General features: G+C 43.0%; 1 protein-coding gene across 4 annotated transcripts in view; it reads right to left on the bottom strand.

The window, feature by feature from the left end:
* Nucleotides 1-655: 655 nt before the first annotated feature.
* Nucleotides 656-18,086, bottom strand: part of si:ch211-278a6.1 (SRC kinase signaling inhibitor 1) — a 46,398-nt gene continuing 28,967 nt past the window's right edge. The window contains exons 17-23 of one of the 4 annotated variants that reach the window (XM_035181479.2): nucleotides 17,906-18,045; nucleotides 17,536-17,688; nucleotides 16,943-17,071; nucleotides 14,870-15,709; nucleotides 12,444-12,581; nucleotides 8,751-8,795; nucleotides 656-5,929 (exon numbers count right to left, since the gene is read on the bottom strand). In XM_035181479.2, the coding sequence (XP_035037370.2) occupies nucleotides 5,408-5,929; nucleotides 8,751-8,795; nucleotides 12,444-12,581; nucleotides 14,870-15,709; nucleotides 16,943-17,071; nucleotides 17,536-17,688; nucleotides 17,906-18,045 (1,967 nt within the window). In that variant the 3' untranslated portion in view covers nucleotides 656-5,407. The other 3 variants (XM_035181481.2, XM_035181483.2, XM_035181480.2) reach the window with 3 other exon arrangements.

Here is an 18,086-nt window from a genome sequence, read left to right as displayed (position 1 = left end):
CAAACTCTGTACAAAAGAGATGCACTTTAGTGTTCTGCATATACAGTTATATCAAAATATATAATTCGCAAAATGACATCGTGTATTTCTGGCAATATTTTAGTGTATTTGTTCTGTAAATAGAGTTGGAACTATTTGATATTTTAATGCAACAGCAAATGAATTGATTCCAATCTTACTCGAAAAAACGAAATATTTGTGATGCCTCATATCTTTCTAAATAAAAAGAACATTGTGACTTTATTTCAAAATAAAACGTGTTTAAATTGCTGATACTGTATTTGTATTTTCTCATATGCGGCGGTTAGCACTTTACCTCAAAGCGAGAAGGTTCCCGGTTCGAATCCTGGTTTTGCTGAAGTCTTTTTGTGTGGATTTCTTCCCACAGTCCATAGACATGCAGATACGGGTTAGGTTAATTGGAGACTCTGAATTGACCATAGGTGTGTGAATGGAGACCTGGGTGTATCCCACCTCTCATTCAATGTCAGCTGGGGATAAGCAGCCCCCCCACGACCCTCAAATGTATAAGTGGTATAGATTATGGACGTATGGAAGGAACATATGCAACATCCAGTTTGTATCCACATGTTCTGATGCCGAAGATGCGATCGTTTCTGAAGTCAGTGTAAAGCAAACTCCGATGCCAGCACTGTACAAGAGAGCTGCACTTTATTGGACACACAATCACAGCAAGTTATGTACAAAAGAAGGCAGGTTCAACTGCCCGCCGTCTTCTCACAGGAAAAACACACACATCTCACAGAATATCATGGCATCCACACTGATAAATTAGTATCTCCAGTATCAGTAGGCTTTTGAATTCATATATCATTATATTATAGATCTATTTTCTGTGTTATTCTTGTTCTTATATCACACTACTCTACAAATGGGAGAATCACTCTGTGGAAAGAGTTCACCAACGCTGGTGAACGTCTCTGGTTGGGGTGCGTTCAAGCTTTTCAACCTCTTAAGACATTCAGCACTCTATCTTCATCATCATCGTCATCATCATCATCACCACCACCACATAACATCACAGTAAGACTGAACATGCCTGCGTCACAGATACCAGAATAATGTCTTCATTCTTCATGTTTGTAAACCTCTAACATAGACAACCACTTTCCTCTTCCTCTTGTTCTCGTTTCTTTTTGAGAAAACATGGAGACAACATTTTTTCAACTGCACCGTGCGATTGCTTGAAACTATACATGCATTGTTTTGTATATAACTTTGTACCCATCGTCATAGTTTATTCATAAAACATCTTCTTTTGGACATAACAATTTGTTGAACTCGCTAGGAATGACTCGGCCTATTTACAAGTCAATTTTGTTTTTCTCTGCTTTTTCGATGCCAAGATTTTGGAACATCCACACATTCATGTAAAAACCTCATTTACATACTATAGAATGTAGGTTCATTATATATATAAAAAAAAAAAAATACAATGGCAAAGGAAGAGATAAAACGTCACGTAATTCCCTTTTTGATCCGTCGTGGTGGTTTTTAAACAAAGCTTGTGTTTTCGCTCAACTGCTACTTAAAGCCACTTGGTGCAACAACTGGAGCAGAATAAGCGACGTCACCCACTCCCACCTGTTGTGATGATTCAGAGCGATTTGCCTCTGAACGCTTTCTGCACTGAGCATCCACACTGCTACTGTTCCTGTTCACATGCAAACATGACACGGAGGAAAATTAAAGCCTTTTTTAACTCCTTAACGTCAAAGCAGCAAGGCTCTAAATGAAGCCTTCAGGCGAATTGACTCTTCTCTCACAGTAGTAGTGACAATATCTGACCATTTCCACCTTCACTAATGCCAGCCAAACCACAAACACAAGATGGGGTGGGAGAAAAGAAAACCACAGATACTCCAAATAAACCCCTCAAAATTAAAAGATAGTAGCAAAATAAGCCCCGAAGCACAGGCACTGGTCCAGCCACTGACACCTCAATGTTACCCTTCACATAAGGAGGCGAAGGCGCAGACGAGCTGGACAAGTGTTTTCAGGGACAGGCTTTTCATAAATGAAAATCACATTAAACTCAGTGTTCATAAAGAAAAGCCTAGAATAAAAAAAAAATGAACTTCAGTGTATATTACAGAGGCTAACTCTTATCTATACAGATATTTTTAAACAAATATAAAAATGTTCTGCATATGAATAAATAATCTCAGTGTGAAATGTTATTATCTCTTACAATGAGTTAAAAAAGAAAAAAAAACATCTGTACAAAATGGTCACTAATATATAAAACCGAAGAGATGACATTTTACAGTATATAATTTAATCTAGGCCTATATATATCACACTTTTCTTCACAATTATAATATCATACACAAACATCGCACTTAGATATATTTATATATGTATATTTCTTCTAGGTTTGATTTCAAGTTTGCAATAGTTTTTCTGATTGCCAGGGGTCTCCACAACATGCCCTCTAAGCGTTCAGCCATGTTGAAATCACAGCAACACTTGTCTTGGAAAAAATAAAAATGAAATAAACAGAAATCATTCCAGAGGGCAACGTCACGCGAATCTCGGAGGGTTTCATCTCAGATGTCACTTAGGGAAAAGCGGCCGAGCATGAACACTTCCTCCCCAACGCTCTCCAGACGCCAATGCAGCAAATTCAACTCGGAAAAGTTATGGATTTGAGAGTGGAACAGCATGAGTAAGTGAATTTCTTTCATGTGACTTCACTCAATACGGAGCCCGGGGCTCGAACCTGCCTGGCAGAGCTGCCGAGCGCCCAGGGTGCGGCTTAATTCGCTGCGCTGAGGGCTCGCAGTTTTGCACTTTGACAGATCTGAGGGAGTGTTTTGGTCACATGTCACCGCTGCAACCTGACACACTCTGCATTGCAAGTGCGGTTTCCTTTATGCTGCAGAAAAAAAAATGGGGGTAAGCCCTTTTTTTTTTGGCAGCCTCTTCTTTGGGTAAAAGTGTTATTCTGTCATTGCTGTCGATCTAATACTGTCACACAAGATCAACGTAGGACTTCTGGCAAGAACAAAATCTCAGAGGCACTGGGAAAACAGAAACACTGGTACAGGTCCTTCTAGAGAAAAACAGGCAGGGGTTTCCCAAAGGGTGAAAGCACTGTCTTGGTAAACTTGTAAGAGTGCTAATTACATATTGCACTGTTCATAACTGAGGCCCATCAAGCTTTGTCCAAGCGCGACCTCAACTGAGTGTTTTTTATCTCACGGATGCCCCACACCAAAGACAAAGCAAAGTGAAAGGGGCAGGGAATGAACAGCCGCTTAATGGCTCCCTCACTGTCAAACCCTTCCTCTCATCTCTTTGGGCCCTTCATGTCGCGAGCGCTCTCGATGGAGACGGCAGCTCAAAGCCGCCCTTATTAAAGTAGCCTTCCGACACATGTCTCCAAACTAATCCTCTCTCCTCAAGCTGCCTACTCGTTGACATGAGCCCCTTTGCACATGTTTTAATCTCAATGCCACAAAGAATCGATTTCACACAGTCCCAAAAAAAAAATCACTTTGTCCACGACTGTCCGTTCAACCTCGGCACGAGGCGACAACACAGGGCAGGGAGCATCAAAGTGGTTCCTTGTGCAGGGGTCACGCTGACAGACCTTTGAGGTGCTTTAAACTTCTGTTGCTGAGGAACTCAGAGGGCCGGACATTCATAAATGTTTCATGTCTGAACATGCAGGTAATAAAAACCAAACGAGGCTACGGAAACATCGGTTAAATCTAATGTACAGATGTACATGTTTTTTTAATGTGCGGGAATGTTTTTCTGTCTCTCGCCCTTGTGGCTTTGTGCTCGTCGTGATCAACCAGATGCACTAAGTGAAAATTAGGGTAAGAAATGTGTGTGAGAGGAAACTGTGCTTGATTTATATTTCTATATTCTCCTCTCAGACCCTTTCAGAGTCGTGCTGCATCTAGAGATTCTAAATATGTGCTGATTTATCTTTCAAAGACTACCCAAGGGTTGAGATGATGTCAGGACTCATCAATTCACTAGAGTAAAGATACATTTTGTTCTTGTATAAAGAAGCTTCTTCAATAAGGTCTGCGAATTGAAAAATGTAAAAAAATTCAAAACAAAGGAGAAAACACAGCACATCCGATTCCTTGAAGGGGGAAATCACGTTCCATATTTTAACCAGAGTGCTCCTTTCAACAGATGAGACTTAAGATGAATCATCACCCAAAAATCCTGGAACAAAAATAGGGAAAATATCAACTAGCAGAGTCTGTGCTTCTGCGAACAGCTTGGCTTTACACGTGCACGTGTGACAGAATGTGTGTGTGTGTGTTATCTGCAGCTGGATGTGCTTGAGTCTTTGGGATGGTTTGGTGATGTCAGGTGCTAAAAATGCCATAGCAACCTGTGAGATGCTACAGTGGGAACATCCTGATTGTCATAATTCACTAGCTCGTACACACACACACACAGAGATTCAACATTTGTATATAACATCTGTATGAACATTTGTTTACATGATTTGCATTTTTCCCTTCTGTTTGCGTGTCTGTGCATGTTTGTTCCATTTTGAATAGACGTGTGCTATAATAGGACTGCTCCCTGCAGTGTGCTTTTGTAGGTATAGTGTTATTTCAATAAAATTTTCATAATTAATTCCATACTTTCGCCGGGAATATCTGCATATAGATACCGTGTCATGAATTCCTTATGCAGACAGTGTTGTGTACACTTGCAACAAAGCGCAGGTCAAAGGTCAGGGACAGTCATGTAAACTCTTCACACAGTGTGTACAAACAGAGGGGAAAATGTAGCACCAGTTCAGAATGTAAAACACGTGTGATGCAAGAAAAGCCACAAGTGCCCTTTGAACGAATAACAGCTTAAAACCACAACCATCACCTCGATCTACTTTAGATTTTTTCTTCTTTTTTTTTCTGAGCGGGCTCACGTTCTGCTGTGATGCAGGTAAGTGAGAGTAATATTATCCAGAACACACACGACTACAGGACTCACTTTGTGATTATTGCATTCTATTTTCTATGATAAAAGTCACAGATATTATATATCTACTCCACTAACAACCCACTGAGTGAGGGTATATATGAGATCGGTGCTGTCAGTTAATTCATCCAGACCACATCAGCTTGTAGCAGGCAGCTGGTGGGAGGGGAGGGCCGTTCGTGCGCTCTTGAGCTGGGAAACTGGCAGTATGAGTGTATGGGAGAACTTCAGAGAAACTGTGGAGCCAGATCAGAGGGAGGAAACTTGTCCAGGAGGAAGATAGTGACTCCATTTACAGTATGGTAGTTCTTTCCATGGAAATATGATGACTCTGCAAACTGCAGACAAAATAAAAAAATCTTTAAAAATGGTTATGGTTCATGACGATGTTGAAATGCGTCCCCCTATGTCTTCATCCTCCTCTTCCTCACAGAGAGTTGCCGGGGGTGAGGTCCTTTTTCACAGGCTCGCTGCTAACCTCCTCCTCGTCGACGCTGCAGCTGTCAAGGCTACGACCGCTGGGCTTGAGAACCCCAGAGGGGAGGGTGAGGGAACTCAGAGGGGTGGGAGAGGAGGGAGACAGGGATGGAGTAGGGGTGGTGGGTGAGGGAGAGGAGGAAGGGGAGGCATAGGGAGTAGGGGAAGAGGACTGGCTGCTGGGAAGAGGCAGGGAGGAGGCTCGCTGCTCGCGCAGGAGCCGGTGATGACGGAGGGCGGAGGAGAGGAGCAGGGCCTCGGCGCTCAAGCCGGAGGCGGTCAGGCTTGCCAGCAGCGCCTTTGCTTGACTGGAGGAGGCTTTCAGGGACGGTAGCGCCCGCTCCTGGGGGTGCTTCCTCTGGCCAGGGGTTAACGCTGCTGAAGGAGAGGGCACTCGGCTTGAGAGAATGCCCGTTTTGATGCCAGAGATGTATGGTTCAATACTGCCGCTGGTTCTGTTGGTCCCCAAGGCCTTCAGGTAGAGCAGGGACACAGGAGACAGGAGGTGGGAGGGTCGGAATGTAAAGAGATGAGGTTTTTTTTAGGGATCAAAAGGGGAAACCATGAAAAATTAAAGTCTTCCAAACAGTTGTGGCTGGGCACTGTCCCCTTCAGGCTCCTTCCCTTACCAGTACAGTCAAACATGCCCGTGCACGCATGCTTGCACAGACACACACTCGCACTCATCCACAAATGCACACAGACTGGGGTTCAGTGTCGATTTTAGAAAACACTTCAGATGTGAAGGGCGCTAATAAAGTAAAAAGGAGGCAGATGGAGATGTGCCGTCGGGGTGAACATGAGAAGAAGGAGACTGAAGAGGCCGGACACGGAGAGGTGGCTCACTGCTGCAGGGTCACGGTTTTGCAATGGGTGGGCGATCCAGGAGATGCAGGGCGAGGAGGCAGGGGTTTCACGCAGGGTGAAGGGTTGGGTGAGGTCGTGCCGCAGGAACAAGTGTCAAGAGGAGACAAGTAGTGTGGGGGGGGGGGTAAAGGGTTGGAAGGGTGAGGGAGAGGTGGAAACAGAACAAGAGACAAACACAGGAGATCGTTATTCGGGTTGATATCAGCATGTGTGATGTGAGCCACGAGACAGACTGACATCTACACATGGTGACCAGACCTTTAAACACAACTTTTGTTATGAAGGCGGTCAACTGCAAACTACTCCGTTGGCCATCTTTATTTTGGCACTTGTTTTTAATGACTGTCCCTCATTAAAAAAAATGCAAAATACTCGGATGGACACACAGCACCTCCCCTTCAGTCCCTTCCATGTAATGCTGGAATCAGCCAGTAGGTAGCACTGTTCCGACATATGAAACTTGAGGGTAACACATTCACAGCATGTGTGTCTCTCTCTCTTCTACAGGTGGAGCTAAGTCGAATCTGACAGAAGCAGCGTGTATGTTTTTATGTTCCCGGGAACACAAAAAGCAAAATGTACAACAGGTTTAGAAAAGAGCGAGTCAATTTTACACGTAATGTTAAGGTTAAGTTTTACTGATGGTTTTTCATAAGCCGAAACAGGAAAAAGTTTTTTTCTCTGCAATAAAAGTTTAAATAGTGTTTGTATGAGGGATAATGAGGATTATTCCTGTATGAGCGGAGAGCAGGTGTTCTATAGTCTAGACCGCGCTGCTGGGAGGTTTTCACCTGCTCTGTTGCGGTTCCAGAGCCCGTGCTGTGCCAACCATCCCCAGAGCTGCTCCTTCTGCTCGAGGAACCCCTCTCAAGCCCGGCCGACACGTTTATTCTGGTGTGTGGGTGCGGCAAAAAATGGCAGACGCCCTTCATCTCTCAGAGCTTCCTGCCAAAAAGTCTGCCTCGCAGGACAGGCTTTTCACAACCTTTACCTCATGCCCAGCACCTTTAATTAGGCCGCTTTGCCGCCAGAAGTAATAAGAGGCCAGACGGGAAAGTGAAATGGGGTTTGGTGGCGTGAAAGTGATTCACATTGTCGTGCCCTCCTTGATCTGTGCCAAAGCAAATGGGGAGAAATTGTGGTTTTGAACTGTCTGTTCCTATCCGGCACATTGATTTGAAGAATCCTCATGCCTGAAATGCTCTAATGCCTCTCAGTGAAGCTCCGGTGAACCGGCAGTGCGGGCTCAGCGGCACAGAGCGCCATCAGAGAGGCTCTGTTTATTTTAACACCCACAATTAACACAGACAGATACCATCAGAGTCCAATCTAACAACAAACCTGATACTCAGAACATCAACATTAATTAATGGTATCCAGAGCTTCAGGATCCAGATCTGACACTACTCTGCTATTATTATTATTAGCATTATCATTCCTACTACTATTAACTGGTGCTGCTATTATCAATAACACCATTACATCTGTAAGTATCATTATTTTCAATATGACGACCACTCGAATATGATGGTTACACAACTGTTCCTGGCCTCTCTCTCTCTCTCTCTCTCTCTCTCTCTGCGGGTAAACATGAGTCCAGAGCTACAGGATCTATTATTATTATTATAATAATTATTATTATTACAACTTATATTATCTGGTGCCTCTTTAACATTATTAAACTTCATTAACAACACCATTATATCTATAATTATCATTATTATTATTTTCATTATAACAATCAGTCTGACAGAGCTTAATCGCTTACACAACTGCTCCTGGTCTCTCTCTCTCTCTCTCTCTCTCACTCTCTTTGCCCTTTGAACTGGATTGAATGCTTCGATGATTGAGCCTCTTTATTCCACGCTGTTTTGAGAGGTATTTCATGGATTGTGGTCATGTGGTATAGCGGACGCTCCAATCAGCTGGACAACAGCCCAAGCATATTTTATCTTGATGAAACTATAAACTAAACAGAGGAACTTAAAATTGGCGAGGAGCTAAATCCAAAAAGTGGTGCCAGCGCATCTCATTTTATCCGACTACACAGGGTCCAGAGTGACGTCTTAAAAATGTTTAACTGTCCCTCCAGCTGGCTTTCACAACATGTTAGCAAGCACCAGCTGCCTTTCATTTATTGCCGCTTTCACTCTGCAGATGCTGCCAGAGCCAGTAATTTTAAAGGAATTTATATATATTGAGATCAACTAATGTATTAGTTGGGGTTGGGACGACAACTGGGACCACATGCTCATTCCTTGAGATCAGATCCCCAGACAAAACACCCTAGAAATGTCAATTATCACTTGTTCAGAGGAGACAAAAGAGAACTGAAACACCAACAGGAGCTGGAAGGAGGGTGAAAGTTTGGGGTTACGTTTAGGGAGCAGTGTCCGGGGAAGGTTTAAGAGAAGAGTCACCTTTACCTTTAGCTGAGGGCCGAGTAGAGATGTCACCCACGGTGTGCATGTCTGATTGTCAGAACAACAGTATCAGTCAAAATGTGATCAGCATGGGTGAGTCTGAATGTATAATGTGGGTGAGGGGAAGTAACTGCCTCATTTTGGAATCATTTTTAAGGTTATAGCTCAATAATAAAAAACATAAATCCATCCGTGGATCCTGGAAAAACAGACACTGGATGAAGGTGACTGATTGAACGTGACAGATTCTGCACAAATGTTTTCTTCAAAAATAACCGGCTTTTATTTTTAGTTGCAGAATGCATCACATCTTTTTTCTTAGTGGCAACAATTAGGATTCATCTTCAGAAAGGTCAGAAGTCTGAAGTCAGTGATGAGATAAATAATAAAAAAAAACTGTGGCTGAAGTGAACGTAGAGTTGGCGAAAGTTTCTAATTAGCTCTTAAAGGCTGTATGCAAATGAGCCAGCCGCCCGGATAATTTGATGAGATGAACTGCAGAAAATCAGCATGTTTTTCATGCTGAATTTAAAACTATTCAGGAGACAGATTTTGCTTCATCCATCTGTAAACAGAATTGTCAGAATCTGTGCTGTTCTCTTGGTTTGACATTGAAGGCGCCAGAAATCCCCCCCTACAAAAAAAAAGAAGAAAAGATTTGACGCTATTACAAATGTAACAGCTTGTGGAAAACAACAACACGACACTGGATTCTCAGCATCGTGACTTCATTAAGGTTTCAACAGGGTTTCAAAAATATTTGTGCTGTTGTTTTCCACTGAGCCCGTGTTACTGGACTGGAGTTTTCACCTTTGCTTTATGAAAAGAGCTAAATTTCAAATAAATAAAGAAGACATTATAAAATAAATAATCACATGAATAAAATGTGTAAAAATGTATAAAAAACAACAACTTGCTATATATAATTATTACACTGACTCACAACCACTTAGTTATTTAGGTGGCATAATTAAAAGCTATTTTCAGTGTCTGGGTTTATTTACAGCTAGATAGTAGATTCACAATAATTTCGACATTATTTTTATTCCAACTAACAGAAGATAAGTGGCTGAATCCGCTTAAGAGACAGGGGGATGTTATTAGCTGTGAGGCATAAAATAAAATGTACAAGCATAAAATATATAAGTATAAGTTTTATGGTGCAAAATAATATGAAATAATAACAGACCATTGAAAAAAAGGGGCTTTTAGAAACAAAAAAATATGTTATTAAATAAATGAATTCCATACATTAATATGTTAAGAATATCATTCAACAAATAATTTTATAATGACAATAATAATATAATCAGTTTGAATGAATTAGTTGATTCCTCAAGTTTAATTTATATGCTTTACCGAGTTTATTCATGTGACTTTTTATTCAATAGTGAACTTTGTGTTGCCCTGTACAAGTTTTAATTTTATATCTGCATAATGAGTAGTACTTGTATTGGTATTAAGAACAACACAACCACATTTGTTGGCAGCTGTATATTGAGAGAGCTCAGATTATCTGTCAAATGTCCTGTGCTTGTTTTTGTTCGACAAAAACCTCTGATGTTCTAATTGACAGTTTGATCTCTCAACAGCTCGCTGCACTCCAAACTTCAAAATGCCAAAAAAATCTCAGCTATTGGCACATTGGGAAGACAGCTCACTGTTGATTCTCTTGGTTTCGGTCAGTGTTGGGATTTGTCATGCAGTTGCAGTTATGTTCCCACCCCAAACGGCGTGGCATCGACTTCACACGCAAACAATTAGCTTTCGAGTGTCCACTCCCTTTGAGGACGGCGCTTTCACACAAGCGCCGTCTTTTCACTGTGACTGTTTTCAACAACTCCGATGACGAGGAGTGTTTGCCGTGTGCGACTGTCACACTACAATAACGGGATTAGTTTTACTCCCACAGGACAAGTGTGAGAATCCATTCTGCTTTCAAATCACAGGGAATAAAAGACTCTGACTGGGGGAGTGAAAAGGAGAAAGGGGCCGTGTGTGCAAATTGCAAAGTGCAGAAAGCGGAAGAAGGAAGTAGACATAAAGAAGAGGAAACGAGAGAAAGACTTAATGACGGAGAAAGATAACTGTCCACTTCATATTGAATAATCAGTGATTGCCACCGACTCGAGGGGCGATTATCACCCAGCGCTGCAGAGATTCCCTCCTATCTTCTCCCAGTCTGAGGCGATCAAAGCGTCATTATTCCCCCCATCTCTCAAATCTCTCTCCCTGTGCCCAACACATTTATGTCCCTGCAATCTCTAAAAAATGAATTTGTGTGGGAATGGTCTGTCACATTCTGAGCAGTATGGAGGTTTAGGTGCACTTCACTGCTCCTGTTATTTTTTAAATGATGTTGACATTAAGCCCCCCCCCCTCTGCCCGGGCATGGTGCACATATCTTCCTTTGGCTTTACTGGACTGACATGCTTCAACAGTTCAATTTCCTGGGCCCTGGAGACCATCACCCATCCTTATGTCCTGTCTTTTCCTACGTTCAAGCACTAAAATGCTTGCAAATTAAACGTAAAAAAAAAGGATGTCAGAGTCAGCTATCAGGCAAACGTATAAGAACACATTTTTATAAATTAATGTCTGACTTTCTGCCAGAAATTAAACACAATGTTCTGCATGGACGGGCTGATATCCTAATCACAAACAGGCCACGTTCAACATTTTTAAGTCCAATAAAACCAAATTCAAGACTTGCACCATTATCTTATGCCAATATATAATGCTAAATCAACGTGTTTGTGCTTTTTGATGGGTTTAGATCATTGACTGTATAAGGATGGTCAACGTGTCTCAACTTCTTGTTATTGAACAAAAATGAAGTCAAATTATTATTTTACATTATGTAATTATATATAAATTATATATAATATACTTATATATAAAGACTGTTTAGGTAATTGAAGCATCCACCTCTTCAGCCTGTTGATCTGTTCCTTCTGTTCCATTAGTGATAACCAACTGTTGCAATAATGTGATTTCCCCATCAAAGAATTTACTATTTGAATTTATATTTACGACTGTAATTATGTTAATGTTCATTAATACCGTTTTTTATAGTATTAATTACTTAAGATGAATTAATTCAGTATTCATTTATAATTATTAAGAAATGTCAAGCTTGTGTCTTGGATATTACACATTATTAAAAATATTCTGATAATTGTGAGTTAAGGAGTTTGGTGGATTCGCATTTGTGCTTTGGTGCTAAAGAGACATGGTAAAGTCCTAATTATGTGTGTGAGATGCAGTGGGGTGGGTCGGCCATTCTGGAGGTTCAGATGCACACTTTGTTAAATGTCGAAAGTTTTACTGAAGTTGTGTGGATATGACGAACAAGGTCATCAAACGCACCTTTTATATGGTATATGTGAAAAAAAATTGTAATATCGTTCCACAGCCAAAGAGCTCACCGTCCCATCTGTCTTGATTTATAACAGACATGGGTCATTACCTCTATTTGCCCCGATTGCAGACTGAGACCACATTGATATGAATTGTCTATATAATGATGATTATCTTCATTTTTGTGATTTTCCACACCCCTATTATGTGCAAGGTTTCTAGAAATAATGGCTCTGGCCTGGGCTGGCACTACCACAAAAGGCAACCGATAGTATCCAGAAAGTACCGTACTGTCCCATCTACACCCACTGGCCCAAAAAATGTTAAAGATGATACCTGCTGCTGGCCCTGGATCTTCAGGAAGTCCTCTCTTTTGCCGCCTTTAGTCTTGTCTGTGCTGTTCTGCTGCAGGTGCTTCAGCTTGGAGGTAGCTGAGGTGTGGAGAACTTTACCGACGCTGGAAACGTTCCCTCCCTGAGGAGAGGAGGAGAAAAAGTGTGAATCAGAGCGTGGCAACACAGTACATGGTAGTACATTTCATTTCTCCTCTTCAGCGGCTTTAGTTTATGCCAAACAAACACACAAACTCCTGATTGCCTGATTCCAGCAAGCGAGTCTCTCCCCTGAGACCAATGACGTCTTTCTGGGATCAGCCAATATAAAACTGAACTATCCACTTCACAGGGTTTCAGCATCTATCAGTAGAAAATGACAAAGTGAAGAATAGAGGAACGCAGCATCAAAACTGACATTGCGTAGCCTAGCCTCACCGCAGGATCTGCGAGGCAGCGTGCTTAATGATCTTTCCCGCTGAGTTACTCTGTCAACTGACTCTAATACGCACAAAAACAAACAGACATTCAGTCAACTTTTCATCCAGCTGTGCCTCCTCTGCACACAGATACATTAGCTGAAAGGAAAACTAATAAAAGATTAACTGTACTAGTCTCAAATTACTAGTTGTTCTTTGCTATGGTAATTCCTGTGCTACTTCCTTCCTCGCAGTCTTGATGTAATGTAGAGTTTCAAAATATATATACGCTGTACTTAATTGTTGATGGATGAATCCTCATTCCACTGTCCTGATTAAAAACTGAACAGTAATGGGGCTTGAAAGTGGATCAGTTGTCAGTGTGAATTTGGCGAGTGCGCAAGTAAATGTCGAACAAGAGCGGGACGAGGGGTCATGTAGAAATGATGAACGTGGTTGAAGTTGGGGTGATGAAATAATGTGTCAAGACCCTGTAATCCTCATCCCTGCCTCGACATCAGAGGGCTGAAACGCACCATGACAGTGGGACTGTCAAGTGTTGCAGCCCTGCCCAGAGTGGGAGCAACGGGGGATACTACTACGCTGGCTGTCAGGACACCTCAGCAGAGTGGCAGCTGAGATGGCAATGCAATTTTGATTATCACCACTCTTTAGTTGAGTCACAGGCGGCTGGAGGTGAGTTGAAAGGAGGCTACTCGCAATGTCTGGTAATAGAGTTAAACATGTAGTCGGTAGATATTAACAAGAAGTGTATTGGAAGTGATTTGGGCTTTGGTGTAACAGACAAATGTTCTAATGAAGGTTTTACTAATGCTGGAGTCAAGACTTAAGAAGAAGTTGCTTGCAATATTTTCTTTACCTTTCTTTTTAAGGAAGACATATCATACTTAATCAGATTCATAAGTTTAATTTGGGTTATTATCTGTAAAGGTTTACATGCTCTAATGTTCAGAAAACACATTCCTCATATTGTCCCATTGCTGCAACTCCTCTTTTCAGCCTCTGGTTCAAACACTTGGTTTTAGCTCCCTAGTCTCTTTAAGGCCCCCTCCCGATAAAGCCCACCCTGCTCTGATTGGCCAGCTCGTCCACTCTGTTATGATTGGCCAGCAGCTCTGATTTGTCAACAGCTTTCAGCACGTTTAGGAAAATTTGACCTCTGCTCTCTGACTTTGTTCGGAGGCGTACCGGACTAGCTGCTACGTCTGCACCATGCCAGTGTGGGTTGCTGTGATGTCCCGTGACAACATAATGTCCCCGGACGTGATGGCTAGACTAGTGACAAATTGTTTCAGGAGTATTTTTAACTTTGCAGAACTTTTTCATTCACAAAAACCTGAAAAAGTATCATATGTCTCCTTTAAACCTTTTTGCAGTCTTTCCCTACAATGTTTTTCTGAGTTCTGGAAACACAAACCACCACGTAACTTTTGGTGCGTATAATTATGATGAAACGTAGTACATCAAATATGCATTTATGTTTGTTTATATACAGCACAACAGCAGTCCCACATACATAGTCCCATGCATAGAGGGAAAGACTTGAATTCAAGGCAAAACAATGAGAAGAACCTAGAGGAAGAAAAAGGAGGAAGAAAAAGAAGAAAATAGAAATGTTTGTATTATCTCTGGAACTTTTTTATTCCCTGTGTGGTGTAACAAAAGGTTAGAAACAAAAGGTTAGATAGGCAAAGTTTACAGGATGAAAAAAGTGCCAGGACAGATCACTGAAGAAACAATTAACAACTCCTCGGCCCAGCAGGACAACAGCTGCAGCACTAATCACAGCACAGACGAGAAGCGAGGAAGTCTGTTGTCTGTCCCTTCTGCATATTTTCAATTACAAACACAATTTGGGGTCGATTTAATCAGGGAGCAGACAGCAGAGGCTTCAAAGTCCCAACAACCACCCAGAGGGAATAAGTGAAGAGAGAAAATAGGGCATGCTGCTTTATAGCAGGAATCGGCACAGTAGGTGAGAGCAATAAACCTGGGTCGATGCTGCGTTCAAAGACGTCGGCTTGGGTGGAACCGGAGGCCTCTTGGTCTCTGAGGACGGACTGCCGGTCGTCTGCGCTGGAGTTGTCTCAGCGTAGAGCTGCTCTGCAGAGGGATGGCCGCCGAGCTCTATCAAGGTGTTCTCCAGCTCTCGAATGGTCTCCTCCAAGCTGTCCAGCCTCTTGTAGGTGCTGCGTCGGACATCTTCTGTTGTTCTCATCCGACTGTTACTCGAGCCATTGGACTCAAGAGAACTGTTTACTAACCCCGGCTGTACCTCAGGAATCATCTCAGTTTCGGTGTTGTGAAGCGTCAGCCTCCTGTCCCCTGTCTCCATCCCTCTTTTCAGAGCCTCCACCAGAGAGCTCTGTCTGCCTGAACCAAGGGAAGATTTGACTCTGGGTTTGGGAACAGGCTTGGTTGACTCCAGAAGGGAATACAGCAGCATGTAGGCCTCTCTGACTGTTTGTTCCTCCGTGAAGAGCACTAGGAGAGGTCGCTCTCCCAGCTGAACCTCAGAGACTTCTTTCGTCTGCGGTGAGATGGTCAGAGTCTTTATAACTTTTCCAGTAGTGTTGCTGAGCTCCTGGGCCTCAAGAGAAGACACCGCCCTCACCTCCAGCTCCATCAACAGCAGAGCGAGCTCCTGTTTTAACTCCATATCCCTTCCCCTGTCCTTTGAAATGTGCGCCTTGTAGAGATGACCTATCAAATCTCGTGACGGACTCTCTTCCACAGAGCTGTTTGCTAAATCTCTGACGGGATCCTCCGAGCCTGTGGGCGAAGCTGTGTCTGTCAACACGATGTGAGGGACCGGAGACAAGAGACTTCCCTATAAATGAGGAAAGCACTTGAGCTTTAAAGTCAAACAAATTTAATTAGTTTTAGCTCCAACAAATTCGAGTGAGACTGACGAACACTGCACAATAAGACAAGCAAAAGGGGGGAAAGAGTGGAGCTAGTAATCTCATTGTGTGTTATGTGTTCCTCGATAATTTCCCATTAACGTAAAAGGCTGTTGCAAACAAAACAACATCAGCGACAATTGTAAACACGCTGCAGAGAACACACACTCTTTAAATGTGCGAGTAGGTTTGTGTGTGCAGGATTGGTTTCTTCCTGCACCGTGCAGGACTCTGCAGGTCTTCTGTCTATGGAGGGTTTTTAGTTCATCAACATAGACAGCTGTATTTCCAGCACAAGAAATTTGTGTGGGCGACCCGTCCAGCAACATAGAGCAGAGGAAAGAAGCTCAGTATATGGCAAGCGTGACACCAGTGACACCAAAATTAGCGGGTATACGTGGGTTTTTAAATAACACCTTTCTACTTGCCAATATAGGAATTCACGTTTCTGTTTCTTTTTCACCAGGTGAGCCATGTTTGATGTCACGGACGTGCTGGAAACCGCCGTGTCAGAAACCTCGCTGTCTTGCCCATTGCTGCATCTTGCACGATGGGAAGAAAATAATGCGGTTTCACATTGTTCACAAGTGCACAAACAATGGTGGCTCTTTACACACCGATGCCGAAGAGCAATGCGTGTCATAATGTCAAACACTGCCAAATAAAGAAGAAGATAATGAATTTAGCGCTTTCACTTTGTCATGTTTTCATCACTACCGAGTCAGAGCCAATAATAACCTGTCTACTGCAGAGTCATTTAACCCCGAGAGTGAATGTCGATTGTTTCCAGTCCCCTTGCAGACAAAAGCCAGATGCTATCGAGTGTTAGTGGGTTTTTCTTTTTGGATTCCTCATGGATGTACAAATACTCAAAGTACTGAAGTAAAAACAGTATCAGGTCTCAAAACCAGCCACATTATGCAAATGAATTAATGCTAAATTGGAGTGAAAATCAGCCGCCGCTCTGATGTACTCTGTGCACAGGAAGAGAGACAGTGGTGAGCAATAACATCTGCTGTGTTAAATTGAGGTTGAAGAGATGAGAGCAGTGCATGAGCGGATGTGTGCAGAGGCTGAGCAGTGACTGGAGGTTCCTATGTGTGTTAGAAGAGGTTAAAAGAAACAGCCTGAGGTTTAATCCAAAGCACCCTGGGTGTTACCTCGGTGCCCGGGACCTGAGAGGGCCACAGGTCCAGTCTGCGGGGGGGTTTGCTTTTCCTGCTGTGAGGGCTCACAGGCAGGGGATGGGGAGGGGGCAGTGTGAGCCTGAGTGGGACTCTCTCAAACAGCTGGGGGCAGGAAATGGGAGGTTTAAAAGCTGTTATTATACATGATAAAAACACGACAGCCTCTTAATGATCAAAAAAACTGTTGCCGATGACTCTTTGTTCCCTCAAATTTCAGGCGGGCCATGTCACACACAGTCCAAGCAGCCGCCAGGGTCCATCTGTCTGGCTGTGATCTGTGAGCCCTGGGTGATGATGTGTGTGACTGAGCAGTATGTGATCTTTGGGCTCTCCCACCGCCACAGGGCAGGCGGACATACGGCACCTGCTGCTTGAACATGTGGTGATGCTGGTGAGCATATCTGCACACACATTGTGACAAATGTGTGCACGCTGAAAAGCCAGTGGCAGATTGTGGAAGTAACACAAATAATTACACAAAAAAAAATGAGTGCAGTTTTCCCCACCCATTGAACACCGGTCTGTCGAGGATGTGATCAACGTGCACGGGCAACGTATTCGTTTACCTCCAATTCTGCAGCAATTCTCTCCTCCTCCCCTTCCTCCTTGTCCCCGGAGGCCAGTGTGGGGGGTGTCGATGCAGGACGAGGGTTTTCAGACACGGTCCTCCGCAGTTTTATATGAGGCTTCTGGCCTTCAGTCTCTTCAGATTCAGACTTCTGTAATTATAAGAAACAAAGACTCCAGAAGTTACAACCTGAACATGTTACTGACAAGATCTAACGAGAACATTCATTAATTCGACAAATCAACAGCTCCCATTAGCTGGTCTAATATCTGTAGAAGCGTAGCTCTGAGAAAGATCCTGATAGCATTAAAAGGCTTTTCACTCCTACAGCAATATATTGCACATGTACTGAAAACGGTCAAATCTACCTTTATACTTTTTCCAACAATGAGGGGCTCTCCGATGCGGGTGATCAGGCCTGGAGAGGTCGGGAAGCTCCGTCTCGGTGGTGGTGGAGGAGGAGACTTGGAGGGTTTCTCTGTGCGATATCGAGGCACCGTGAGTTCATCTGAAACAAGACGTAACACGGGCAAGTTGAGGAGGGAGCAA

The sequence above is a fragment of the Hippoglossus stenolepis genome, chromosome 16 (assembly GCF_022539355.2).
Source record: "Hippoglossus stenolepis isolate QCI-W04-F060 chromosome 16, HSTE1.2, whole genome shotgun sequence".
NCBI classification, from domain to species: Eukaryota; Metazoa; Chordata; class Actinopteri; order Pleuronectiformes; family Pleuronectidae; genus Hippoglossus; species Hippoglossus stenolepis.
The sequence above is the reverse complement of the archived record's forward strand: the minus strand, read 5'-3'. Positions and strand labels throughout refer to the sequence as shown.